The sequence below is a fragment of the Chelmon rostratus genome, chromosome 5, assembly GCF_017976325.1.
Source record: "Chelmon rostratus isolate fCheRos1 chromosome 5, fCheRos1.pri, whole genome shotgun sequence".
NCBI lineage: Eukaryota > Metazoa > Chordata > Actinopteri > Chaetodontiformes > Chaetodontidae > Chelmon > Chelmon rostratus.
Genome location: NC_055662.1, coordinates 29,464,107 through 29,491,823, shown reverse-complemented (window position 1 = coordinate 29,491,823; position 27,717 = coordinate 29,464,107). Strand labels below are relative to the sequence as shown.

At 44.5% G+C, this 27,717-nt stretch overlaps 2 protein-coding genes across 4 annotated transcripts; one reads left to right on the top strand and one right to left on the bottom strand.

Annotated features, from left to right (window-relative positions):
• Positions 1-1,250: 1,250 nt before the first annotated feature.
• lrrc2 (leucine rich repeat containing 2) lies at positions 1,251-9,048 on the top strand. Of its 3 annotated transcripts, XR_006006866.1 has the most exons (11): positions 1,251-1,316; positions 3,078-3,222; positions 3,900-4,015; positions 4,098-4,180; positions 4,268-4,424; positions 4,561-4,697; positions 5,342-5,487; positions 5,708-5,860; positions 6,568-6,734; positions 7,324-7,504; positions 7,785-9,048. XR_006006866.1 is itself a non-coding variant. In XM_041937906.1 (10 exons), the coding sequence occupies exons 2-10, from the start codon at positions 3,086-3,088 to the stop codon at positions 7,371-7,373; spliced, it is 1,143 nt and encodes a 380-aa protein (XP_041793840.1). In that variant the 5' UTR covers positions 1,251-1,316; positions 3,078-3,085; the 3' UTR covers positions 7,374-7,751. The 3 variants fall into 3 exon arrangements, 2 of the variants coding, with proteins under 2 accessions (XP_041793840.1, XP_041793839.1); XM_041937906.1 differs by lacking the exon at positions 7,785-9,048 and having other exon boundaries at positions 4,101-4,180; positions 7,324-7,751; XM_041937905.1 differs by lacking the exon at positions 7,785-9,048 and having other exon boundaries at positions 7,324-7,751.
• Positions 9,049-9,106: 58 nt separating this feature from the next.
• On the bottom strand, positions 9,107-26,066 carry mfsd14bb (major facilitator superfamily domain containing 14Bb). The gene is made up of 12 exons (XM_041937904.1): positions 25,724-26,066; positions 23,597-23,689; positions 21,724-21,786; positions 20,731-20,858; positions 18,398-18,512; positions 15,941-16,159; positions 15,461-15,574; positions 14,712-14,783; positions 14,182-14,294; positions 13,889-13,986; positions 13,632-13,774; positions 9,107-13,195 (listed from the first exon to the last, which is right to left on the bottom strand). Exons 1-12 carry the CDS (start codon positions 25,778-25,780, stop codon positions 12,965-12,967), a joined length of 1,446 nt encoding a protein of 481 aa, XP_041793838.1. The 5' UTR covers positions 25,781-26,066; the 3' UTR covers positions 9,107-12,964.
• Positions 26,067-27,717: the final 1,651 nt, after the last annotated feature.

The following is a 27,717-nucleotide window of genomic DNA, read 5'->3' as shown; positions in this document are numbered from 1 at the left end:
CAAAGAGTTGCACAGTGTTTAGAACAGAGAGGAGGCCCCGGACCCTCAGGGGCCCCGTTAGTCTGTGTCGAGTTATTTTGCTGTAACATCAGTTTGCCTAACTCGAAAAAGGCCTGGAGGTTCACAAACGGAGGACGCTTTGGGGCAACTCAGCTTTCTTTCTTTATTCTAAAGAATACAGCAGGTTGATAACCTTTAACAGAAAAACATGATCATAATTAATCATTTTGAAAGGGATAAATAAACATTATCATAACTTAAATACCTCTGCTTCAACATTTTACTTTTGTACCATACATTCATTTCATTTAACTTTTCAAATTTATGTTAAACACAAATTGAAAGAGCAAAATCAAACTCATCTTCATTTAATAAATCAAACAACACATACCAGTAGTGTCTTTATGCCTCCACACCGATGTCACTCACTGCTGCTGCTGCTGCTGCAGCATGGCTTTCTTTGTTCTTTGACCAAACCCAGGTGTGCCACAGCAGCCTCTAAATTACCTGATTTTTCCTCTACTCACTGCTTCCCCCTACTGATCTGTCAGTTCTAGGTCACAGCCATTGACTGCTACTAGTATTAAATACATAAACCATTAAATCAATTTACAAAATTAAATTTAATTAAATGGGAGGAGGAAAATAAATAAATAAAATATTGTCTTTGACATAACAATCTGTGATGGTTTAATTAACTGCTGCTTTGTTTGGAAATATGAACTAAAACACAGTGAGAGTGAGATGTTGATTATGATGATGATGATGATGATGATGTTCTTCAGGTGGATTCAGGACGTTCTTTACTGTGGTGGACAGAAACTAAGTTCACACACACACACACACACACACAAACACACATACACACACACACACACACACATATTTTTCATTGTATGCTACTTTATACTTCTTCTCCACCACGATAATTGGATTATTTTAGTTCATTTGCAGATTCAGGTTAATAATACACAACATAATCGACAAATCAATCCTGGTATATTATTATTGGTTTATACAACACTTGATTGATTGATTAACTGAAGGGGATGTTCATCCACCTGAGCTGCGGACACTCTTTAAGAATGTAACGAGATGAGTTTCTACAGACGAGAGCGTGATGTCAACAATCAGATAAATGCTTGTATGTGAGGAGGGAAGGGTGTCATGTGACACACACGGCAGGGGTCACATCTCTGCTGGTAAAAATAGCATGTTGTGTCACACACACACACACACACACACACACACACACACACACACAGTCAGATCTCAGTAAACAAGCTGGTGAGCAGGACGTCAGCAGGGACTCACAGGTAAGAACACTCAGGAATCTTTGTTTCTCTCACAGCTTCATGTCAGTTTGGATTTCCTGGACTTTCTAACAGGAGCCACAGACAGACAGAGAGACAGACAGAGAGACAGACAGAGAGACAGACAGAGAGACAGAGAGACGGACAGAGAGACAGACAGAGAGACAGAGAGACGGACAGAGAGACAGACAGAGAGACAGAGACGACGTATCATAAACAGACACAACACAGGAAATGCAGCAGCTTCCAGGCAGATTAGCAGCTCTTAAAGTGAAGAAGTTGTGTCATGAACAGCAGGATGAAGTTTGTCCTCTGTAAACAGGAAGTCGAGTTCAACTTCCTTCATCTCTTAGTACATTTAGCATGTTAGCATTCCAACAGACTTACATATAATATGTGCGTGTAACATGTTAACATCCAGCATGGCAGCATGCTGAGGCTGACACCAAGTGTTGGAAGGTTTGACCTGTTGGTGGCGCTACAGGAACAGTCAGAGGATCACCAGAGTCATCGTGGTTCATCCTCTGGGGATCGGAAATGTCAGCCCATTCAATAATGATCCATTCTGCTGTTTCAAGACTCAAACTTCACAAAGTGTTTCATGAAAGAAATGAGACAACAGATATGAAGACAGACTGAGGAGGAATAAAATAAATAAATTCACATCAGAGTAAGTCCAAAATGACACAAGTCTGAACAGGTGAGCTGAGGAGGAGGAACTGTAGTCCAGATGGGACAGGTCACAGTGAGCCTGAGTCAGAACCTGGTCCAGAGTCAGAACCCAGTTCAGAATGAGAGGGTGGTCCAGAATCAGGATCAGATTCATAGTAACACCCAGACTTCATATGGAGCATTTAACTGAAGAGGGCCCTCCATGACCTCGGAGTGTGGAGCAGAATAAAAGCTCAGATTATCAGGACTGAGCTGCAGGAAACTTTCTGTCTGAACAGAGTTCAGTCAGTTATTTAAAACTGAGTCTTCACACAAGTTGGGATGTAAAGTTGAATATCATCTGCGTAGCAGTGATAGATACCATGAAAGTGTCCAGAGTGAAGCATGGAGAAGGCAAACAGAACATCACATTAGCATTGCTAGCTTGGGCGAAACGTCGCCTCATGCTGAACTTTGCTATGTCATCAGACTCTTGAGAAATGTGAGCGACATCGACAGCTTCCAGTTTCACTGCTGCATGTAGGTCAGAGAGCTGCACCGACACCGACACTGGTGAAGGCAGCTACAGCTAATACCACACTGCAGAAACAGCTACACGTTTAAAAGAAAGTCGTGCAAGTACTGCAGGACTGGACCCTGCAGGACTGGACCCTGCAGGACTGGCTGCAGCAGGACTAGATGCTGCAGGACTGGACCCTGCAGGACTAGATGCTGCAGGACTAGACCCTGCAGGACCAGATGCTGCAGGACTAGACGCTGCAGGACAGGACCCTGCAGGACTGGCTGCTGCAGGACCAGATGCTGCAGCACCACCTGTCAGACTGCAGCAGACAGAACAGTCTGTGGAGGACAGACTGGGGTCTTTGATAAGTGTAGTGAAAGAAAAAGTACAACATTTCCAGCTGAGATGTAGTAGAGTACAAGTACGAAGTGGCATGAAATGGAAATACTTAAGTACAAATAGCTCAAAATTGTACAGACTTGAGTAAAAGTAACTCCTTAGTTACATTCCACCGCTAGAACTCTGCGTGTCTAAAAACAAGATATGATATGATTTTAAGATTGGCCTCCTCCTCTTCCTCCTCTGTGCAGGAGCAGAGATGGGTTTGGAGAGGAAGGTGGACGTCCCGGTCTATGATCTGTCTCTGATCAGGGGGATCTGGGAGGTCCGGGTGAAGAAACACAGACAGAAACAGAAGAAGGAGCAGGACAGGATCGAGAAGAGCGCCCTCGCCAAGTAAGACTGTCACTTCTGGCAAAGCAGCCATTACTGCAGTACTACATGAGTACTCAGCCATTACTGCAGTACTACATGAGTACCCAGTCATTACTGCAGTACTACATGAGTACTCAGCCAGTACTGCAGTACTACATGAGTACTCAGCCATTACTGCAGTACTACATGAGTACTCAGCCAGTACTGCAGTACGCCATGAGTACTCAGCCATTACTGCAGTACTACATGAGTACTCAGTCATTACTGCAGTCCTACATGAGTACTCAGTCATTACTGTAGTACTACATGAGTACCCAGTCATTACTGCAGTAGAACGTTTTGCAGCGTTATCAGAAGAAAAACAGTGAAACACACATTTTAAACTTGAGCTGTGTGTTTGCAGTTTGCACCGCCGCCGTCAGCTGCAGCCTCTCTGGTCTGGACATCAGTTTCATAGTTTTATAGGAACAGACTCACACACACCTGACTGCCATGAACCATGAGTGTCAGGGCTGATTTTAGTACCATGAACACACAGACCGTTATTTATATCCCACCGTCAGTGGCGGCGGGGCAGCGTCTGGCCTCCAGAGAGCAGAAAGGTCAGGAGTTTGGAGAACGAACGGGAACATCCTGTTCGTCTGAAATCTGACAGGACGTCAATACGACTTCATTAACACGTCTGTCTGTGTGTGAAGGATCGACCAGGCGTGGCAGTACCGCATCTACTGCAAGACTCTGAAGACCACTGAACGCAACCTGCTGCATCATTACCTGGAGAGAGAGAACCTGATTGATATACAGCCCTGCACAGGTACATACAGCTGTACACAGGTAAATACTACCGTACACAGGCCATCACAGCTGTACGCTTAATGTTGTTGCTTATCTGTCAGAAGGGGAGCAACAGGATCAGCAGGATCAGAAGGATTCGAAGGAGAACAAGCTGATCTTCCAGCTGAATGGAGATCGTTGGATGGTAAGCTAACAGGTTCAGGACAGAGTTTCACCTTCTACAATGTTCACCTGGAGGAAAATAACTGGAAGGAGGTGGATGTTTTTGCAGAACTTCCCCAAGGAGCTGCAATGGATGACCTACCTGAAAGAGTGGCACGTCAGGGGGACAAGGATCAGTCGGCTGCCCGAATACCTGGCTCTGTTCACCCAGCTCACCGTGCTCGAGATCCCCAAAAACACCATAGCCGAGCTGCCACCTGAGATCGGTGAGGTTTGCTTTATTCTTCAGTATTGCACAAGAGATACCGATTCCTGTGGTAAACCTAAATGTTTGTGTTGAGCCGCCTAAAATGATGAATCTGAGTGTTGCAGAGGAACAAACGTATCGGTGTCTGTCCTCAGGTAAGCTGACGGAGTTGAAGGAACTAAACGTCAGCTACAACCGTCTGTCCAGGGTTCCTCCAGAACTCGGAAACTGTGAGAACCTGAAGAGACTCGAACTCACAGGAAACCTGAATCTGTCCGAGCTGCCGTTTGAGGTGAGACAAGTGGATGGGATGAGCCGTCCTGTGGTGGATTCAGTTCTACAGTCTGGTCACACATGCAGAGACTCAGCACTTTATTTACAGACAATGAAAGACGAGGCGGTGGATTTACTCTCTTTGGTGAATGGTCTCTTCATTTGTAAGACTTAAAAGAATAGTTTGACATTTTGGGGAATATGCTAGTTAGTTCCTACCTGGGACCAGAACTTCCACTGGTTGCCTGGTTCAGAGCCACAAAAGAGTTATCCCCATAGACCTCCACTTCAGTCTGTGTCCAGATTAAACAAACGCGGTGTCACATGTTTATCAGTTAGTTTAGGCAATGCTGGTTGGTGGATTTTGTCAACTTTATGCTAAGCTACGCTAACTGGCTCTAGCTTCATAATACAGATATGAAAGGGGCATCAAGCTGAACATCTGAAAAATCAGCCAAATCTTGAATCATTCTTTGAAGTACAAAATACTCGATAATATTGACCAGCCAGTACTTCAAACATGTTGCTCAGACTGTTAGCAGTTTTCCTTCGACACAGTCTGGATTCCTTCCATCAGTGATCATTTGGTCCGAGCAGGGTCAGTTTGGGTTTTGCTGTGATGATGTCACTGTGTTGATGATGTCATTCTGTAACCCGCGTCAGCTGAGCAGCCTGAAGCAGCTCGTCCACCTGGACGTCGCAGAGAACAAGTTTGTGTCGATCCCGATCTGCGCTCTGAGGATGAGCGGCCTGCAGCTGCTGGACCTGAGCAACAACAGTCTGACTGACCTGCCGCAGGACATGGACAGGTAACCGATGACATCATCTCTGCCTGTAATCTGATTACTCAGTGATCAGTCCTGAATGCAAACAGGACTATAAGTATCTGCTGTTCTCCAGACTCACAGACACTGTGGACGCTGGTTTGCGTGTTAACGCTCTGAATGGACACAGTGCTGAGTCAGTTAAAGAAACCTCCAATTAACAGTGTATGACTCTGAATGTGTGTGTGTGTGTGTGTGTGTGCAGGCTGGAGCAGCTGGTCACTCTGTTCGTCCATAAGAACAACCTGTCTTACCTCCCTCACTGTCTCAGCAACATCTCCACGCTCAAGATGATCGTCGTCAGTGGCGACGAGCTCAACTGCATCCCGACCAGACTGTGCAGGAACCCCGACATCAAGTACACGAAGCCACCGTCACAGCAACTCTTTTTACGTCCGAGGGCCGAATCAGAGACGAAGAGCGAACAAGTTCAAAAGAAAACGCTCGAGACCAAGTTCATGAAAACATTACAGATCATAAGATTAAAGCATCCATTCACGTGACAAAATGTGTTATTAGCGCTGTAAGGTTAAAGCTATGATGTTCTTCAGAGGTTAGTTCTGTCTGCGGAACAGTAACAATCAACATTGTGCTGGCAGCTGATGGGGACCTCTAGTGGTAGCATGTGAAACTGAAGTGTAGTGGACCCAGAACTGAACCTGAACTGTTGTTCTGAGACTCTGGACTCAGACAAAAGCTGGTCTCCAAACTATGAAGGAGAATGGTATTATAGCCACAGTGAGGCTAGTTAGCTTAGCTGTTGGTGCTTGTAAGTTTGGTTATAATTTTGGTTCCTTCAGGAAAGAAAGTTTCAGAAAACTGGCAGTGCAGCTTTTCTTTGATTGTGATGAAGATCTGAACTAAAAACTTTGGAGTCACGCTTACAATCATTATTAAAAATGAATACATAGATTAATAAAACTACTGCAGTGCCAGTACCAGACTGCAGCTGCTGTTTCTCTCTTTACCTGTAGGTGGCGACAACAGGCTTCTTCCTTGTCCTTACTGGCTAACACTCGTTGCCGGGCTGTCCTCTGTCTAATCGTCTCTGCTGTTCCCCGTCAGGTTCATTCGACTGTACGACAACCCACTGAGTGAAGCGAAGAGGAAGGAGGAGGAGAAGAAGAAGGAGGAGAACAAGAGGAGGAGGTGGAGAGAGCAGAGAGAGGAGGCGAAGGACAGCAGAGAGAAGGAGTTCATCGAGGCCTACGTCAGCTCGCTGAAGGACAGAGGTGAGGCTACGGAGCAACGGAGGGACAAAAAGCTTCTCTGACTACAACCAACTCGCAACAAGCAGAAACTTGATATATTATTACTCAAATATTAATTTTTAATGTAGAAAATGTATTAAATGTTTTCATTGTATTCTATATTTATCTATATACATTAAATATAATTTACTATCATAATGTAGAACATGATGCTACAGTTAATATTTTTCCCAAAATGTTTAATCCTTTTGAATGATTTTTGCAATATATTAAAGGTGGTGATAATTTGTACATTCTGTTGCATTATGGGAAAATATTGTTTGTTCAATTCCATATCGCTTGTGAATATAATCTCAATCTGTTGTATATATTAGACCTCCATATATGGAAAATATATTACTGTTATACTTTGATCTTATATTACAATTTTTGGCTGAATACTTTGTTCAAAATGAGTTCCCGTCGTAGCAGTTCTACAAACTGTAAATATTCAGACTGATGATCAGTAAACTTTAGAGTTAATATTATATCATCCACGTATCATCTGTAATAAAACAAACTGCTCTGACTGTGAAAGGCAACGTTTCACATGTTGTTTGTCCCACACTAGACACCGTCCCCTACTCCACCACCAAGGTCTCCATCTCCTGCCTGCTGTGAGGAAGAGGAGGATGAAGACGATGAAGGTGGAGCTGACAGTCTGTCACCACGCGAGCGACTGAAGGAGAATTAGACTCAGAGACGACGTCTGCTCGCTTCAATGGAAACTGCTCCGACAGGTCTTCATCGAGGTCCGGTATCCTGAAGCTTTTTATACTGGACTTCACTGAGCTAACGTGCTAACGCTAGCTCGTTGTCAGCTTTGACTCAGTGAGGAGGAAGAATCAGGAATACATTGTGTGTTGTTGAAATGTTGTCTGGGAGGTTTGATTAGATGTAAAGAAGTCACTTTATTCCACGACGAAAAGACGAAAAGTGAAGAATGATGAAAAGTAAAAGTACTCATGTTGAGTCAGAGTTCGGACACATTAGCCGCGTTTCCATCGTGATAGCTACTTTTTTTTTTTGCAGTTTGACGATCGACTGGCGCCCTCTTCCTCTGCTGTGGTTTCATGCTTCTCTGACTGGAGAAATGGCGCCACCTACTGCTCATCTCGAGGGAAAACTCCTGATAATTACATAACCGTAGTGGATGGAAACATTCATTCACATTTATTTTTTTTTGCTGATTTTCTTGAAATTCAGTTAACACGTGTGATTCATTTGTATGGAAACCAACCGAATGTGTCACGACAGGGAGAGAGTGCATCAGAATGTCGACTTTCAGAGTTAAAATTCTGAGATTTTAGGTGAAAAGTCAAATTTAGAGCAAATAAAATGAAAAAGTGAATGAAATTAGTTGCATTCTGAAATGAGCGTACGAGACATGAAGCCAAAAAACTTCTGTTCTTTCCCAGAATTTCGATATTGGATTTTTACTTTTGTCATTTTTAATAATTCATCTATTCTTTTCCTTCTTTGGCAGGAATGACCTTCCGTATGTTTAAGCTGATGTTTTGTTCCTTTATTTCAGGACTTTCTCTTTTGAAAGTCATCATCTTGGCCGGCTCGCTCTTCTAAAAGAGGTTTTAATCTCAGTCACATTGATCAGATCTGACAGATTTGAGTGTTTTCAAATATGAAAATAACTTTTTTCATTCCAAAATCAGATTTCCAACATTTAAACATGTTATATTTATGAGCATATCATCACATATTATTAAAACACCAGGTCAGACATGAAGGTTCACTGCTTCATCATGAGCCATGTGTTCAGAAACAGTCCATTCATTTACTCTTTCATGTTTTAGAAGTATTGATCCTTGATGATCAGGTCTTTGATGCCTGATGGATGTAGATAACGTCTGGTCTGTGCAGTGAGATGATTTCCATTTATTTCCTCCACATGAACTGAACATGTTTGGGATAAACTGGACTTTATGGCTGAAGGTGTGAAAGTTGTGACCAAAGAGAAACGAGGCTGAACGTCGAGTAAAAGCTTCATCGGGTGAAAGTTTAAACTCTGCGGGGAATTTCTTCTTTTTAAAGCGGAGCTGCAGTCACTAAGAAATGTAAATATAACAAAGGTTTAGATTCATTTTAAAAAGCGATTGTGGGTTATGATTCGTTTCTGCTTTCAAATGTTTGAGTACAAATTTTTATTCCTTATTTGGCCAAAAATCTTCAAAATGAAGAGAAATGTTTTTACTTTTATTAGTATTTCCTGTGTTTTTGTGTGTGACGCATCGTGTCTGTTTCTATTGTGACATTTTTTCATTTCAATAAATGTCTGAAGATTTGATTTGTTCACATCGTCGACTCTGATCTTTGAAGTTACCTGCAAACACAAAGAATTCAAATTCCATACATTTCTCTTTATTATTATTAATATTATCATCATAGATATTATTCAAAATTACGTTCTTAACAAGATAAAAGAAAGCAACTGCGAATGCACAACACATGGACGCCGTCCGGCGTCTCTTTGATTATATATAAAAACAGATATGAACATGAAGAATGATTAGAGGCACACGTTCAGAGAAATTAAAGTGCAGCAATCAGCAAACGTTCTGCATCATGTACACGAGGGAGAAAAGTCTCACTGCATAAGTGACTCTATCATCGGCTAAAACACGTCTTCTCAGTAAACTTAGAGGTTTCTATTCAGCAGCAGGTGCTGACGTACAAAAAGAGTTTAAAAAGCTTCGCTTGTCTGCCGTCAGGTCGGCTGCTGCCACTTCACGTCTCATCGGAAAGCTGAGCTGCATCTCTTCTTTCCACGGCCTTCGTCTCAACGATGGACGATGACGAGCGATGAAGAAAACTTCCTGCAGCCTGGAGATCTGTTCTGAACCACCAACAGTCCACAATCCAAACATTTACTGTCAGGACTGACGAAGAAAAGCTGGAAATCCTGATGACTGAGGTGCAGAACATTTTGGAAAATGAACTAATTGATTAATCGTTGCAGTTCTGGCAAAAACAAATTGAATTACTGATCAATGAAACGTTTGTAAAATCAGGAGAAACTTTCTGATGACGTTGGAGAGAAACGTCCCGACGAGACGTGAACGCAGCAGCAGCTGAAAGAGACAGAACTAAAGAGGACCAGGATCCAGGATCACGACATGCGTGTAGTTCAGAACACCGCAGTGGATTCTGGGACATGGAGGAACAACTCTACAGAGCGTCTGACTGTAGAAAAATATACCGTAGGTCCAGCTTTCTGTTTGACATCATCTTTGAGAAAAATCAAACATGAGATCACAAAAGTTTGGTTCCAGAACTTTTAACGAGCTGACGGACGAAAGGCGAGAGAAAAAGAGCGAAGACTGAATCTGAGCGGGTGAAAACCCGCCAACGTGACTGTGCTTCATGAAGCGACGCGCCGCCGTCCACCTCGTCCTCAGCTCGCTCAGGTGCGTCTGTAGCTATGACCGCGCCCATGCTGCATTCAGGTCCTGTTGGAGAAAAGACCTGAATCCTCAGCATCTGTTTCTCCACTAAACTGAAACTACAGACTGACGTCATCTAACATGTCAGCCAACTGATCCCCAGTCAGATGCAGTGTTTCCCTCCTGCGAGGCTGAACTGGAATGAACTCCGGACTGAGTGAGGTGTTAAAACTGGGTCTAAGTGGCGTCCAGACTCTGAGCAGACGATCGTTTTAACGAGTTTAAGGACGCAGCAGAACGAGGATTAAACTGACTTTTAACACTGTCGCCCATTTTGTCTCAGTTGTGGACAGCCTGGCGGAGACCAACTGAACTCAGTGCAGTTACAGACCTGTTGCTATGGATACAGCATCGCCTGGCTGCAGCCATGGTAACAGGTTTGCTTCTGTACTCGTGGCTGCAGCGTCAGCAGCGTTGACTGAGCAGAATGATGTGATCTGACCTCTTAAAAACATCTAACAAAAGGCAAAAGTGACAAAAAAAGCAGAAGCAGGAAATAAAAACATGGCACAGTTTGGTTCTCGACAGCCCGCCGACGGAACGCTCAGCCGTCTGAGGTTTAACGTCTGAAGACGGCGAGAACAGCTTTCATTGCACAGATGACCATCAGGCCATCAGACCTGGACCACAAACACATGTTCAAACATCAGTAACTATGAGCGCTGATTTGATTCACCTGGAGGGGGCAGGTGGGGCGGCGGGGGCACTGACAGAACAGCCTGGAAGTAACAGACAGGCTCAAAACACTTCAAGTATTTCAGCACAAGAACAGACGTGGATAGATGAGCTCAGGTGAGATAAATGAAGCGCACTGAGCGCTGAGGTGTCACAGAGGAAAAACCAGCCTGGCGTGGCGTGCAGCCTCGCTGTGGATCTGCCGCCTGTGACGTGGTTTGATCTGGATCTGGGACTGAGATCTAGGGAGGTGCTTCAGGTTTTGGCTGTTAAACACTATCTTGTGCCGCCGTCTCTGCAGCTTCACTGTTTATACGTGCTGCTCGTGTGGTACCTGGTTGCTGCCTCACCTGTGCGCTGTCATTGGCTGAGGGCTACATATCGACTGGCCCAGAAATGTCTCAACACAGAAAAATAAGAATAAAATGAGGAAGTGGCGTCCGAGGGCAGCATGTCTGCAGGTGAATACACGTCCAGTGGGTCATCAGTGATGACTGAGACAGAATATGAGTCTACACACTGTTCTTTAAAGAGAATCCTGCGTAGCACACAGATTTTACAGGGTAGGGGGTGAATAATAATACATGAGGAGTTCAGGTTGTTTTTCCCTCCATGACACCGTCCAGGCTGAACGCACTTCAAACTATTTCAATTCATTTCCTAAATGAATGAAGGTTTCTGACGAGACGCTGCTTCGCTCCTCCACATGAACGCAGCAGGAGGGGACTGATGTCACAGTCGGCCGGAGCTCGCACGTGCTCAGTGAGAGTGACTCCCAGGTTGGCCGTTGCCGTGGTGACGGTCATCCACAAGTCTCAGTTGCAGAAATCCAGAGTGTAAACTGTCAGAGTCCGGATGAGATTAGAGATGATTCATAAACAGCAACAACAGAAACAAACACGCTGCCCCGCAGGCAAAGACTTCATATCCCACAATCCCCAGCGGCTCTGACCTCACCGCCCTCTCAGTTTCAGTTTAAACCGTCTGTCGTTCTGTGTCAGCTGTGCAGCGAATTCAACACGCCTCCACCTCACTGCTGGCCCCGCACAGCGACGGGCGCTTCGTGTCTCCACCTCTGCAGAGCTGACGGGTGGAGCTGCAGCAGCTGCAGCAGGTGCAGCAGCTGCAGCAGGTGCAGCAGGTGCAGCAGGTGCAGCAGGTGCAGCCGAGTGTTTAGGCGGCAACCACACTGACGGCTATGAAACCAGAACTGAGATATCAAACAGCAGGGCAGGGGGGGCGTCCCGGTTCGATCTCACTCCTGTTTGTCTTTACCGTCATCTGATCCAAACTAAACCAGCGAATCTTCTCTGTGAAGCTTCGATGTGATTGGATGTTTGAAGCTCTTTGCAAACTGAAGACGGCAACACAATTTACTGAAACTCCTCCTGATCTGCAAACGGTGTCATGGTGGGGAAAACACACCCGACTGTGTGAAACTGATTTGTTTAAACTCAGCGTTGAGCTTCAGTCTTAACAGCGGCAGCGGTTTTGTCTCACTTGTGTTTATGTGACGTTCATAGACAGAGACATCCTGATGAACATCCCACGAGAGGTTTAAAGCCCTTTGGTCATTACCTGCCCAAACACACCTGGGCAAGGAGCTACAGCGGCTTCAGGAGTATAAACACGGACGCAGAACTCAAACATTGGCATAAAGGTTGTATTAATGATACCAATGATGAGTGACGGAGGAGCAGAGCGACAACAGACAGACAGAAAGACGCCGGCGAGAAAATGACGAAGCGGTTTGACTTTCTGGTCTGAAAACAGAGACCAGAACAGGAGGGACCACATGAAGCCATACTAACACCGAGAATTAATCCCAGTCTGAGTCTAAATTTGTAGTTTATTTGACGAACACGCCGCAGCTCAGCGAACCACGTCGCCTGTGAACGTATCAGAGGAAATAAATGTGACCTGTGTGGAAACAAAGCTCGTCGGTGTGTTTGCCGCCTGACGTCACCTGACTCTAATCTGAAGAAAAAAAAAAAAAAACTGAATCTGTTTATTCTGAGGGGGGCGGGACTAGTAGACAGGGCTCAGGCCTCAGCGCCGATTAGCCAGGCCGGCTGTCTGTCACATGCTGCTGTCCTGTAGGAGCGGCTCGATGTCCTCCGTGTCGCTAGTGGGCGTGGCCATGGGGCTGGCGTTCTGAGCGTGTGCAGCGGAGGTGCTGCTGGACTTGCGGGCGGAGCAGGTCTTGATGTCGGCCAATCGGTGGTGGTCGGGGATGAAGACGGCGACGAGGAGAGCGAACAAGACGGCGCACGCTCCAAACAGGAAGGGAGGACCGGGGATGATCGACTTCTACAAACAGAGAAATGAAACGAAGGTAAAAAGTATGAACACATTAATGTGGAAAACTGGAAAAAACAAAGCTGCAAAGAAGAAAGGCGTTAGGTGAGGTCAGGTGAGGTCAGGTCAGGTCAGGTGAGGTGAGGTGAGGTCAGGTGAGGTGAGGTGAGGTCAGGTGAGGTGAGGTGAGGTCAGGTGAGGTGAGGTGAGGTGAGTCTCACAGGTAACCACGAGGCTCATGTGGGCGGATACAGGACACAGGGAATATGTGTGTTTCATATTTGCAGGTAGGTGTAGTTGAGTGTTTCTAATAATGAAAAATATAATAAGTCAATATCGACTATTGACGACACGTTGAAGTGAAATAAACTTGTGCTGCTTGTCTCGCCATGGCAACAGCCAAACCTGAAGAGAGGCTAAAGCTGTGTGTGCGTGCATGCGTGTGCACCTCTGTGTTCTGTGTGGGTCTTCCTGCCGCCGGCTCCATGTCGTTCAGCTCCACGTTGAAAAGGAAGAAGATGAAGCCGTAGAGAGCTGGACCCAAACCGTTACACAGACCTCTGATACCTGTGATCATCCCCTGGGCCACACCTGAAAGCGCGCACACACACACACACACACACACACGCAGGATTAAGTAAACTCACCCACAGATCACACACAGACAGAGGAGGTACAGACAGGGGGACGGACAGGTGTACTGACCTTGCTGGTCAGGTGACGCGCTGTGCGACACCAGAGCAGACACTGCTGGGAAGGTGATGGAGGACATGGCTGCGACTGTTCCTGCCGCCCACATCATCCTGAAAAGAAAAACCAGAGTGAAGCCAACAGATCTGAGCTGTGAGAGTCCAGCAGACAGAACAGCTGACGACAGGCAGGATCCGAACCGTGATCAGAAAACACAGCTAAACCAACAGAAAGGACTTCAAAAATACTAAATATTCATCATCCAGTAAAGTATTTATGGCGACGCCTCCACACCGGGGGGGACTCACCATGGTTCAGAGCCGAAGCCGTACCAGGCCAGCTGGAAGAGCTGGAAACCCAGACCCAGAAGAACTGTGTTCTTATTACCGATGGTCCTCATTAAAACACTGAGGAAGAGAGTCTGACAGAGAGACACACAGAGACACACAGAGACACAAAGAGACATCAGGGAACAGAAAGTGTGACACAACAGGCTAATTCAGCTGCTCAGTCTCAATGGTTTTTATCTAAGAGGCATTTTCCTGATTACTTCAGAGCAAACATTCATTAATTACAAAGCAGTGATTCCACACAGGTACGTACAGAGTCTGTGCAGTCAGTTGTTGTTGAAACCTTTTAAAGTGGCTGTGAGGTCATTTCTATTCAGGTGTCACATGTGAAACGAGCGTCTGAGTGAAGCCGTCCATCATTATCATCTTAAGACGTCTCGTTTAATTTCCTCAAAGCCACAAACATTCAGGTGGATTTCAGTGTTTCGGCCCGTTTGTCTGTTTGTCTGTTTGTGTGTGAGGACCAGCTCAGCTGGTTGGTTCTGTACCTGAGCAACTATAGAGAGGATTCCCACCATGGCGATGAAGGCGGCGATGGCTGCAGGAGAAAACTCGATCACCTGAAACACAGAACAGAACGTTCTTACAGTGAGACTCAGATAATCAACAGCTGAAGACATTTCACCAACAGCAGAACCTCAGAGAGACACCAACACGACAGCAACTTCAACATCCACCCTGTTCTTCTGTCAGCTGCATCTTAATCACTGTCACATGTTGTTCAAAACACGTTTGATTGGTTGATGAAACTGCATCGTTCCTGCCTTGATGTGATGTAATTCCTGTTGAAACAGGATGTTGTGACAGCGCGCAGTTAGCTCCAGACATCCCAGCAGACATTTAGACAAAGGTGTTATAATAATAACTAACAGCATCAACACCAGCAGCCTTGAGCTGAAGCAGCTAAATGGAATTCATCCATCTGTCATGGTATCATGTGTTATTTCTTCTGTGACAAATCAAAACGTCTGCTGGGAAAAAGATCGACTGGATTTCATGAGACGGAAAAACCAGAAAAATGTCAATCTCATTATTTCACTCCTGAAATAAAACTCCAATCAGACGCAGCCGCGATTTGATCAGGGTCCACAGAAACATGAACACCAGCAGCAGCAGACTGGACCGACACCTCGATGTGAGCAGAACCAGGATCAGTTATTAATGTTTGCTGTCTGTGTGTGTGTGTGTGTGTGTGTGTGTGTGTGTGTGTGTGTGTGTGTGTGTGTGTGTGTGTCACCTGTCTCAGGTAGAGGAAGAAGCTCGAGTACTGTCCGGCCTCGGGCAGGTAGGACAGGAACACTGTGACACAGATGAGCAGCACTGTGGTGTCTTTCCCCACACGACGCAGAGACTGAACACAGACAACACACCTGTCAATCATCCATCATCAACACACCTGTCAATCATCCATCAGAGCAGCTGACGTCCTGTTCGTCTCATCATTTTATTCTCTGCTCTTCCAGCCTCATCTGTAGCTGTTCAGAAACTGTTTTTCCCTTCGTAGACCACCAGCCCATTCCCCACTTTAATACAGAGGCTACTCATGAACCCCCCCTGAAAAGCATGTTCACACACAGATCATGGACTGATACACATATGTGAGCTACTTTCTGATGTTTTCGCCTCACTCATCCTTTGACCTGCTGTGTGATGAGGTCAAACATGCGTGACCTCTGACCTTGTGAGGTCACACTGGTGTTTTAGCCTGTGAACTCACGGCGAAGGGGTCGGCCTGCTCCCACGAGATGGGGAAGCCCCAGGACGTCAGTCGCATCTTGTCCGGCAGCGACTCCGGGACGACGAAGAACACGAAGGCGATGTCTGCTACGGCGATCACCGTGGCGACCAGGACCACCAGGCTGTCGCCGTACTGCGCGGACAGGTAGGCCCCGATGGCCGGGCTCGTCACCAAACTGGCCGCGAAGGTCGCCGAGACCTGATGAGACACACGAACAGATTAGATGTCACCTGAACTTCTGTGTGAGCAACCGCTGATCCAGAGAGGACGTTAATGTGCCCTCAACACAGTCTGACAGGACTGATACATGTCACCCCCCAGTTCTGTCTGACAGGACTGAATCTGAGCTCACCGACAAAACTCAAACAGTACTCGACAGTACTCGACGAGCAGTTTAACAGACAGGTTTTAGCTGCATGTGGGAGGCAGATGTCCATTCGCTGTGGTGCTGATTGTTCCCAGCATGGTATATGAGTCATCTCTGTCATACATGGAACGAAACACCTGCCGTCAGTGGAGTCACACCTGCAGGTTGTGCTCATCTGTCCCATTAAAATACCTGAAACCTTGTTTTGTTTGTTCGTCCATGTGCACCTTGAATATCAGGTCGTTTTAATCTTGCGGAAAATGAAAGAAACAAGTTCAACGTGCATGTTTATAAAAAGATAAATATTCATGTGTAAATCTGCAGAGCACCTGCAGGCTTTTGTTCCAATCAGAATAATTAAAAAAACAGATAAATCCATCTGCTGGTCTGGACTGTCAACAAAGCATCTCCTGATGTATATGGGGATAAGCACACTTATATAAGATTGTTTCGTTATAGGGAAGCACCTAAATGTATACAAGTATCAGGTCCAGTATTATACTCAGGTACTCTTAATGTAAAGCATAAAACTACTCCGAGACAAGCACCTGACACCACGTTACATCAACATGGAGTTAACCTGTCAGCTGTCAGCACATCACAGAAAGGAGCTCTGGGAAGATCTGGGCCTGAATATGAGCTCAGACAGTCTCACTGCTCACATCTGAAACGTGAGCTCCTCTCTGCTTCGGCTTCAGATGTGATTCCTGCTGCGATCGAGCTTCAGAGACCACAGAGACGGAGACGAGGCCGTCCAGAGACGCTTCACTGACATGGAAGAAACAGTCTGCAGCTGTGCTCGATCCGACCTGTTTTCCATGTCCGAGAAGTCGACTTAAAACCCGACTGAAAAGTGCTGTACGAGGACATGCATTTAGTTTATTTACAGGTACGGAAGCTCAGCGTCTTTGATTCTCGTCATACATGAAGCTACGTGAAGCTTTCAGCGGCCACATGCTGCAGTCACATGACCGGCGTGCACGTTAGAAACCACACAGATCAACACAACAGGCCAACATCAGCGGACTGAAGAGAGACTCGTACGGTCAGATCTCACATCAGCACAGGAAGCAGCCACACTGTTTACACACAGTCAGACATGGTTCCTGCTTTTCAGTCCTGTGACGTTCATAAAAGGGACAAACACAAGTCAGAGTTCATGATGTGAAGTGACAGCAAAGATAATAAAGATAATAACTGCTGATATGTGAAAAGGACGTATTCTGTGTGTCAAACACAAAGAATAAACTGCAGGAAGTGAAAGAATTTGGATGGAAGAACTGAATCATTCCCACATATTCTCGTCATTTGAACAAATTAATCTGATTTTGGAGAACATTTTTAACCTGGGAAGTGATTTTAGGTTATGAGATCCTTGAGAACTGGAGCTGAAACGACTGGTAGGTCGATTTACAGAAAATTTAGCAGCAAATACTTTGTTAATCGATCGACTGTTTAACCTTTTTTTCACATTTACTGAATATCTGGAGTGTTTTGTTGGACATTAGTGTGATCAGGTAATAAGAAGAGACCAGTAATCTAAGAAGGCAATCGCTAAAACCTGGTGGAAATCTGAACGGTGCGGACACAAACAACAAGTTTTCACACTGAGGGAAATATAGTATACATGATGGGGAAAGCCTGAACTGTTTACTTCCCTCTAATCTTAAAATCTGTTTACAGGATCACTATTGGTCTCCACACCACACAGTCCACTTTTACTTCCTGTTCTGCCTGTGACCCCGGGTCACTGCAGCCTTCAATAATAGCAGGAAACGGCAGGAAACAGGACCTCCATCATACACACAATATGTATTCCAGTGAGCACACGGTCTGCAGTGCTGCTCCGTTATTAACTGAATTATACAAGATGGAGTCAGGTATCAGAGCGGAGATGTACTGTACATCGACACCAGCTTCATCTCTAAACATGTGACGTTATGGTTGCTTTGGTTGTTGTCTATGAGTGGCGTCGCTCTGTCAAAGCGTTTGTGACAAAGCTAAACTCACTTCCTGTCGTAGTAGCTAACGGGCTGAGTGATGAGATGTGCAGAAGCAGCTGTAGTTACCAGTCCATAGGCCGTGCTCCTCTCATGCTCTTCTGTGATGTCGGCCACGTAGGCGAAGATCACCGAGAAGGTCACGGCGAAAATTCCAGAGACCGAGATCAGAGCAAAATACCACCTGCACACGGAGACAGGAAACAACCATCAGACACACAGGAAACACCAACAGGTTCATCTGAAGGCAGCCTGAGTCTGTCATTTCATATGTCAGATTCAGATTCAGCTGCTGGGACACAGGAAGTGTCTCAGGAAGTGTCTCAGGAAGCGTCTCAGGACGAGGAAGCAGGGATTTCAGGGCTGCGTTATGTTCACAATGAGGCCGTTGATCATTTACAGGTTGTACATAAAGTTCAGATTATTGGAAAGAAATGACATCACCTGATGATCACCTGGACGTGTGTAACCTTTATCAAGTCACCACTGACATTAACTTTCCACAAAGTAATTCCTTTAATACAAGACAACGTTTTCTTACAAGAGACAATACACATGATACACACAGGATTCAATAAATGAAATGTTTCATTGAGCATTTGCTGTTAAACGTTTGCACTGTCCTGTGTCATAAAGGAGACACTCTGTCACGTACAGCTGACTGATACTTGACTGAAAGGAAAAGAACTGGGAACAATCCTGATAACCAGTTAATTGTTTAAGTGATATGCAAGGAAAACCTTCACACATTTGATGGTTGCGGGTCACAAACGGGAGAATTTGCATCTTTTGACTCAGAACATTTCAGCTGGTGCTGTAAGATATCATTGCAGCTGGTTTTTAACAGCTGATTTGTTCGAATGCCGTCACATTAACACGTAATAATCATCACTTACGGCCCTACTGTCACTTTAAAGCTGCATTAAATAAGATCAAAATAAACTGAGCTTCTGCAGATTCACACCAATGTTATGTGAGCAGCGATGCAGAAGAAAACTCAGCTGGTCCCATCATTAAACTGGAATTGAGGGTTTGTGAACCATGTGATCGGTTGATCCTGTTCTGCTGGAGCTCAGTCTACAGCCTGACGTGTGAGAGTTTCAACCACTTTAAATTCAATAAAAGGTCAGATTTATTTTTCGTTAAAGGTCATTTTCTGACAGTTTTTTTTAAAGGAAGCCGATCTGGGTGTTATATGTTGTTTCTCTGTTAGTCTGGATGGAAACAAAAGGATATTCAACACTTCTGCTCATGTTTCTTGAAGATTTCTTGGAAACACGTAGAGCGAATCCACTTCGTTCTTTGCATGAGGACACGTGAGCACTGAGCTGGGCTGTGAGAGCAGCAGGGACTGAAATGTGTTTCAATGCTGCGGCTGTTTGCTTTCTCGCCGGCTGATCTCTGCTCTGTGGCGTTCAGGCTGATCCTCGGCCGATCACATGAACGACATGTGACTGTTCAAACTCCAGCAGTCTCGAGCCTGAAAAACCAAAACGCTGCAGCGGATCCTCCTCTAACTCAGATCAGACACGGCAGCAACAAGCCAATACTTCCATCATCGATTCATCTGTCAATTATCTTCTCCATTAATCCCTCAAATGTCATCAAATGTCTCGTTTTGTCTGGCCAACAGACTAAATCTCAAGGAGATTCAGTTTACTGTGACATACAGCAGACAAAAGCAGCAAATCCCCCTTCTTAAAAAAATGAGTCATCAATTATTATTATTGCTGGATCATTTTCAGTCGATGATCTGATCAATTAACTGATTAATCTCAGAACCTCTACATCAGAGTCCGCAGTACAATTAAAATAGAGCAGAAAAAATCCCAACTTGAAGTGATTTGGTGTGAAAAGCTCATTCTTCCCTCAGAGGAAGCTGCTTTAAACACGAGACTCAGCAGCTGAGTAAAATCACAAATTCAATCTAAACTATTAGAGATCTGCAGCAACCAACGACATCTTCAGCTCATTCACTGCTCAACAGGAGACGCGCAGCTGTTCTGAGCAGAGCAGAAGAAACACTCATGTAATGAGCATTGAAAGCTGATCTGAGGTCAGCGGATCGATCTGTATTATTTCCAGGAACAAACTAACTTCACCACAACTCGACAGGAGGAGAGTTCACCGAATGTCAGTTCAGAAAACCTCATCGACTTCCATGTTTAGCGGGATTTAGACTGGCTTCGACTCATCAGTCTCCACGGTAACAACAAAGAGGATGAGGAGCACAGAAGAAACTCACAGGAGCTTAATGCTGGACAAGATGCTCAAACTAGAAAGCTCATGTTTCCTTCTGGCAGGTAAACGCCACCTCGCGCTGCTTCAGAAGAACGCTGCTGGGCGTCATTAAAGGCGCTCCACCACCTGTCACTCACTCATTCACTCACAGTTTGACTCACCATGGGCTGATCCGCATGAAGGGAATGGGGGCGCAGGTGAAGAAAACCGTCATGAGGAGGAAAGACTTCCTGCCCCAGATGTCTGACAGTGCACCAATCAGAGGAGCCGACAGAAACGACAGGAAGCCCTGAACAGAGAAACAGATGCAGAAAACCGAACATGTCTCCACACAAAGCGTCATGTGCAGCTTTTTTTCTGTTTTTAGAGAAGAGATTATCTATCAACTAATCTGTCAAAAGAAAAACAATCACAAAATATATTTCAGTCATTTTCAGAAAATAAATTCTAATATTTGATGTTTGTTTCTCAGTTTTTAGAGAATCTGCTGCTTCAGTGTTTCTAGTAAAGTGAATTATTGTTGGGTTTTAATTTGTTAGACGAAACAAGATATGTGACTATGTCGCCTTGAACGATCAGGTGTGACGGACAGTTTTCACTGTTTTCTGATGTTTAATCAAGAAAACAATGTGCACATTAATCAACAATGAAGCATGGCTGTGGCTCTGGGATATTTCACGCTTTTGTCAGATAGCTGACAGGTATGATTCTTGAATCATTTGCTATGTCAGAGTAAAACACCTGAAAATCACCTGCGTAACTGCAGCGTTCAGATACTGACATGGATCAGTGGACCATTTGTTGGTCGTGATGCGACCGAACTACATTTTACAGTTATAAAACTCAGTGTTTCCTTTCATTCAAAGGGCCACAGCATCTCTTGCATAACAATGATGCTGATGATGTCCACACAGTGAGGTCTGCAGCTCTGTTTCTTTACTTTAATCATTTCACATCGTGTCACTACGACTCTGCTAGATCATTACCGGTTGCGCTTCATCCTAATTCAAATATTTACTCTTGTTCATCATCCAGTTCCATTTCAGTTATTTACCTCGTCCTGTGAATATTCGCTGCAGTGACGGTCAAAAACCCCCAACAGGACGAAGACTTTTATGAATGTTTAGGTGCTGCTGCTGTGAAAGACGTCTTACCTTCACGCCTTGAACCAGGCCGTTCATCAGGAAGGTGTGCTGAGGAAACGTCTCGTGGAGGACCTGAAACCACAGCAGAAGGTCATGTCTAAGTCTCGGGGGTGGGGGGGTCTGATTTAAGAGTATACAGGCATAACCTTTAAGGTCAGTTCTTATTATTCTCTATCCTCCGACTGTTTTGTTTTCCTTCTCTTGGTTTAATGCTGTTTAATTATTGTTTTTTATTTTATAGTATAACATCATTGTATTTCACTTTGTTTCTTTTGGAAAGCCCCCCTAACCCTAACCCTTTGTGCTCGACCCTTCTTCAAGTACGATGTAAATAAATTGCATCCTTATTATTAATTTAAAACCTGAATCCCTTTTTTCTTATGGATTGTATTGACCACTGCTGCCTGAACACCAGGAACACAAACAGCAGCCTACAGTTGTACACAGAGACAAATGTAGACTGAACTTTCACAACTAAATGCAGAATTCAAGGTTTAGACATGAAGCTAATCACAAGCTTCCCATTCATTATTATTCAACTGTCTCAGCAAGGCCCAACACACACTGAAACCACTCCAGGTCCTGCTGGCCAGGAGCAACGGTTGGCCTGGTCTTAATGACTCAGTTATGTGACTAATCGAGAAACTGTACCACAGAAACGCTTCAGTTATCACCCACTGAAACACATACTGAGCTTCTTTTGTTCACACGATGCAGACTCTCATATAGAAGCACTGAGTTTGGCTGCTGAGGGCCGAACAGATGAGGACAGACAGTGCAAACCATCATCCTGACTGAGGTTTCACGTTGTTCAGCTAGTTTTATTCAACTCATTTCACTCTGCAAGAAAACTAAAGGAAAACATACTGATTAGCTTTCTTTTGGAAGTCGGATGTTTAGATGGACATCTTTTTCATCCCAGTACAGAGAAAGAGGCCCCTGATGTGTTCAGCCTAGCTTAGCACAAAGACTGGAAGCAGGGGATTTCCCAAGGAAGCAGAATGATTGGCTGACTGATATTAGCTGAGCCAGTCAAATGTGTGCACAAGGTGACATTCCTTATCGGAGGATAAAATGTGATAACTCTTCAGAGGTGTAAAATCCAGTGTTTTGGTGACTTCCTGGACCAGACTTTATCTTCTCACCAATACCTGTGTGCTTGTTTTGGTCTGAGAGTTGCATTAATCCCAGTTACTTCCTGGGACGAGCATCATGATGGCCATATTTACAGTACGAGTTCGGATGTTTCACTTCAACAGGTGACAGACATCTGAAAGGTGTCATACGTATCTCCATCGCTTTGTAAAGACCTGTGGACTTCTCCATTCATCTCCTCCATGTGATCGATGTAACAGTTCAACACAAACACGTGATAAATACAACATAATCACATGATGACATTTCTTCTCAAAGTTCCAGGACCAGGTGTGTTCTCCAAAGCCCTGTTGGCCTGTTCTCACCTTTTCAGCTCCAATTTTTGTCTTACAACAACACGCACAAGCCCATGTGTGCATTGAAAGACGTCTTGATTGGTGTAACTGCGTCTCCTGTTCACACTGGCCACAAACAGATCCGCTCTTCAAGCAATTCCAAAGTAAGAGACAAAATCCACAACTAATATGGGTTTTTACTGTCTGACAATGACTGTTGAAGAACAACTACAGCAACCAATAACCATTTCGATGCACATGATGCCATGTGAGCGTTGGACTGAGACACTCTTTAAAATAAAGGAGGAAGCTGAAGACTCAGCTCCTGAGTGGACAGACGTGTGAACCAGGGGATCGACCTGTGAACATCCAGCTGACTGACAGAACTGTGAACTGACTTTTTGAAGCGGCGTGTTGATACTGATGTTGATGTTTCGTGTGTGTTTACTCACGGTCAGCATGGGCGTGGTCAGCAGCCCCCAGGCGAAGAACTCCAGGAAGATCACCACCACCGCATGAGTCACTCTGGCTCGGCCTCGGCCGTGCTGCGGCGGCGAGAAGAGAGGCACAGACATTAACTATTCATCTGTGGAAATTAACCTCGCTTCCTGTACAATCTGATCAAAACTCACGTCTTCTCCTTCTGCTCTAACATCTCCTAGCAGACGTTTACTCTAACGAGATGACTTCATGCTTATAAACAGGAAGAGACGGTCAGACCCTCGACCAAAAGAGATTCAGAAAAGCTCTTCAAAGACACAGGAAACCACATCTACAGGCATGTTTTTCCAAATGCATATACAGGTACACACAGGATGCACAACGCTCTGTGGTAAAATCTAAAAAGATGAAAAAGCTCAAACCACTATTGACAGTTACACTGTGGTATTTCTGCAGAAAGTCCAAAGAACATGTAGGTAGAGCTGTTTCGCTGTTTGTGGTACACAGACAGGACGCCAGAAAAGCCATAAACATAAAAAAGTAGAAACAAAAAGAAAACAACAACACGGCCGTGGGTGTGACTGACATATCCTGCAGCCAGGTAGTGCACGCCTGTGTCTGAAAACACTCCCTTTTTTTACTATAAAGTGCATTACACTTAGAATTGTCCAACTTCTGAATGTAAATTCACCCACGATTTACGATGTACACAAGGCAATGACAAAATACTGTTGACGGCATGAACATTAACTTGTATGCAACGTGTCACATTGAATAGATTTAAAAATGACAGCTGTGACTCTCCAGCTGTCAGTGATGATGATGATCTCAATGTATTGCTTATTATAGCGTAAAGTGAGTGTGGAGGGGGTGAATGGAGCGACAGAGAAAGCAGCATTTTGTAAAGTCAGAGCAGCTTTAGGAGCCTAACCAGTTGGAAGGAGCTGAACCTGAGCAGGTCACCACGTTCAGCGTCTTCGAATCGATTTCATCTTCAGTACATATTGCCGTGTTAAGACACTGCTGGCTCAGCTCGACTTCAAAATAAACTCTGACTTAATAACAATCGGCCTGACACTCTCATCAGTGTGGAGGAGCTTTCTGGCTTTGTGTCTTCACAGGAAACGGTACGATACGGTTGCATTAGCGTCCAGAATCAGACAACAGCAGCCAGTCAGCAGCATTAAATAAGTGCTCACACAGGAGGCTGCAGGCCAAACTCTGATCAGAAAAAGAGTCAAATTTACCCAGAAGTCAAAATGAAACTATTTTTGAAGCAAACACATCCATCAGTCTTGGGGGTGGGGTGGGTCTGATGGTGGCTGTACACTGTTGGCAGACTAAACGAGCTCCACCTGAGACTGGATGAGAAGCTGAATGTGTTTCCCGACTCAAGACAAATGGTCCAGAGAAAAGTTTTATTTGGACACGAATGAGAAAGTTACTGCAGACACGCACCTGCATGACGCCTTCACTCAAATGTCAATACGCCATATATATTACTTTACACATTACAGTAGAAGTTACATTCAGTACATAAAACTGCGCTGTACTGCGACTTTTACAGTCAGTACACTCATGAGCGGCTGTAAAATGCTTGACTAACACGAAGGAGCCACGGAGGAATCGGTTACAAACGAACTTATCACAAGAAATGACCACGAAGACGTCGACCAGCGCGCAGTCTTGTTCTGTCTTGTGTTACCTTTTGTCGACAAACGGCAGCATCTAGCTATCAGACGCCTTCAGGTGTGCACAAACTGTACTCAGGTAAGTTAACATCCGAGTACTTCACCTGTATTCTCCAAACAGAAAAGAGAAACTGTGAAACAGCGCTGTTAGCTTCGAGTAAACATGGCTAGCTAGCTGACGAAAGAACTAGTTAGCTAACTTCAGTTAACGATGGAATTGCCGGTTGTCGTCACCTCACATTCTAGCTAATTCAGCTAGCCCACTGATTTAGCTACCAGCGTTGACGATAATCTATGGCAGCAACAAACTAACGACCACGTCTTCTCTTTTTCTATTGTCTGTCCACCACGGCGCAGCAACTGTCAACTGTTCACCTTTATTTTAAATCGACGTTTTCGCACATTAGCCAACAGTGCTAACGTTAGCCAAGCTAGCGTTCCACTTACCGAGCTCCGGACCAACATGATGTCGTTGGCCTCGGTCGCTGTTTTCTCCTGCTTCATCTCACATCTTGCCGTAACGATTTTCACTTCAAGTTCGTGTTGCTCGGCATCCTCCTGGTGTTTCTCCGTCCGTTCCAGTGTGTCCCGCTGAGTGAATTATCTTTCTGCGCTATCATGGACTCCTGCTAAAGTCGACGCGAGAGAAGCGGTAAACTGTGAAGGGGGGCTCGGCTTTCGTTTATCTCCAAAATTCCTCTGCTCTGATTGTAATTTAACAGTTCGTCATGTTTTCCTCATCGGAGTCTTCCGGGTGAGTGGCTCAGTCGCCTCATTCTATACCTTTACCATTAAAAGGTTATAAACACCGCCCTAATGGCCCGTCTCTGGTTACAAAACAAACGCCTTTCCCCCTGGCGCGCGGTGCCTCCTTCAAGTATGTGACAGTAGACTGCTAGCTGCCCCCAGATCAGCTCTTATTCAGGTTCGGTTCTCCGCTACACAGTTGGTAGCTAGGAGATCTGACTCTGGGTCAGCTGATACATTTACTCCCTGTCGTACCTGCGCCATCTGCTGTGCCGCCATTCACACCACAATGCAGAGGATGCGTTATGAACCTAGCAACGTTTGAAGCTTAATGTGTCGTTACATTTTAACATCACAGCGCACAAAAGAGCCCAAACACTGTTCGTGTTGACATGATTGTGCTGCTGCGGCGCCGCCTGTGACAAAAACAGGTCAGCGGAGAATCGCAGTATTTGGCAGGAAGACCCAGCAGCAAAGCGCGCTGCCGACATTCGCCTGGATCACTATTTAGCAAAAGGGAGAAAGGCGGGACTCGGCGGTGGAAGAATTTTTGGCTTCAAAGCAAACTTGCACAACAAGCAGTGTCAAGACAACCAGTAATAATAAATCACGCTTCCGGTTAGAATATTTTAAATTAAAAGCCTCCTTAAAAACAAACATTTTGGCACTGACAAAAAATACTTTGTCTTTACAAGAAGCTCTCATAGATGATATAGTAAAACTAGACGAAAAGGCCAGCAGTCAGCAGAAAATAACAGCAATATACTGATAATTTCCTCCATACATGATTATCGAAAATGACAGAGGCACAGCACATAACACAGATTCAAGATTCAAGATTCTTTATTGTCATTGAGCATGACATGTCAATGATATTTGCATTGCAACCCCCATGTTAGAAACAAGATAATAAGAAAGATAAAAAAAAGATTAGAAAGAATAAAGTTAAGATAACCACAATAAAATAAACCAACATGCAATAAAAAATATTCGTAAATGCAATTAAAAATATACCAGAATGAAAATATACTAAGGCAATAAAAATATACTAAACAATAAACAATAAAATATACCAGTGAAATGCACGGACAGCAGCTGAAGTATACTAAAATGTATATAAACAGTAAACAATAAAATGTACCCATGAAATGAAATACCAATGAAAATGAAATGTGCCAATATACTAAAATGTATATAATGTAGTTAAGTGTGTGTGTGTACTTAACATGGATATTACAATACATGCCACAAATAAGATTTATATAGAAATGTGATCCTAAGATCAGTAATGAAAATTCTAATGCAATCATGTAAAATAAACACCTTAAAAACCTTGAAGCAACCATAGAAATAAATGGGACTAATCTAAAACAGTAACAGTTTCTGTTGCAGTGATTTGAATTCACTGAGACTAATTTTAGGATTAAACATTGACACATATAATTCTTATATGAAAAAAACATGTATATACTTATACCACTAATTTTGTGTGGAATGTAAACGCAGTGTTTCTTCACAAATATCTTTACTACAATGTGAATTAGATACATCTTTAGTGTGCCTTCATTTCGGTGTATTTCAGTCCTGGTCCCCCTGGACCTGCATGCATGTTTCCCTTCTTCCAGCTCTTCATCGAGCTTTGCAGAGGCCTGAATCCGGCCTGTTCATTTGAATCAGGAGTGCTGGAGTAGGAA

Excerpts from the sequence above, each read along its gene's own strand:
- mfsd14bb (XM_041937904.1), bottom strand. The coding sequence starts at position 25,780 with ATGAAGCAGGAGAAAACAGCGACCGAGGCCAACGACATCATGTTGGTC. Across the intron at positions 21,787-23,596 it reads TGACCACGCCCATGCTGACC|GTCCTCCACGAGACGTTTCC; the intron begins GTGAGTAAACAC and ends CTGTGGTTTCAG. Across the intron at positions 20,859-21,723 it reads GCCTGGTTCAAGGCGTGAAG|GGCTTCCTGTCGTTTCTGTC; the intron begins GTAAGACGTCTT and ends TTCTCTGTTCAG.
- lrrc2 (XM_041937905.1), top strand. The coding sequence starts at position 3,086 with ATGGGTTTGGAGAGGAAGGTGGACGTCCCGGTCTATGATCTGTCTCTG. Across the intron at positions 4,698-5,341 it reads TGTCCGAGCTGCCGTTTGAG|CTGAGCAGCCTGAAGCAGCT; the intron begins GTGAGACAAGTG and ends AACCCGCGTCAG. Across the intron at positions 5,488-5,707 it reads CTGCCGCAGGACATGGACAG|GCTGGAGCAGCTGGTCACTC; the intron begins GTAACCGATGAC and ends GTGTGTGTGCAG.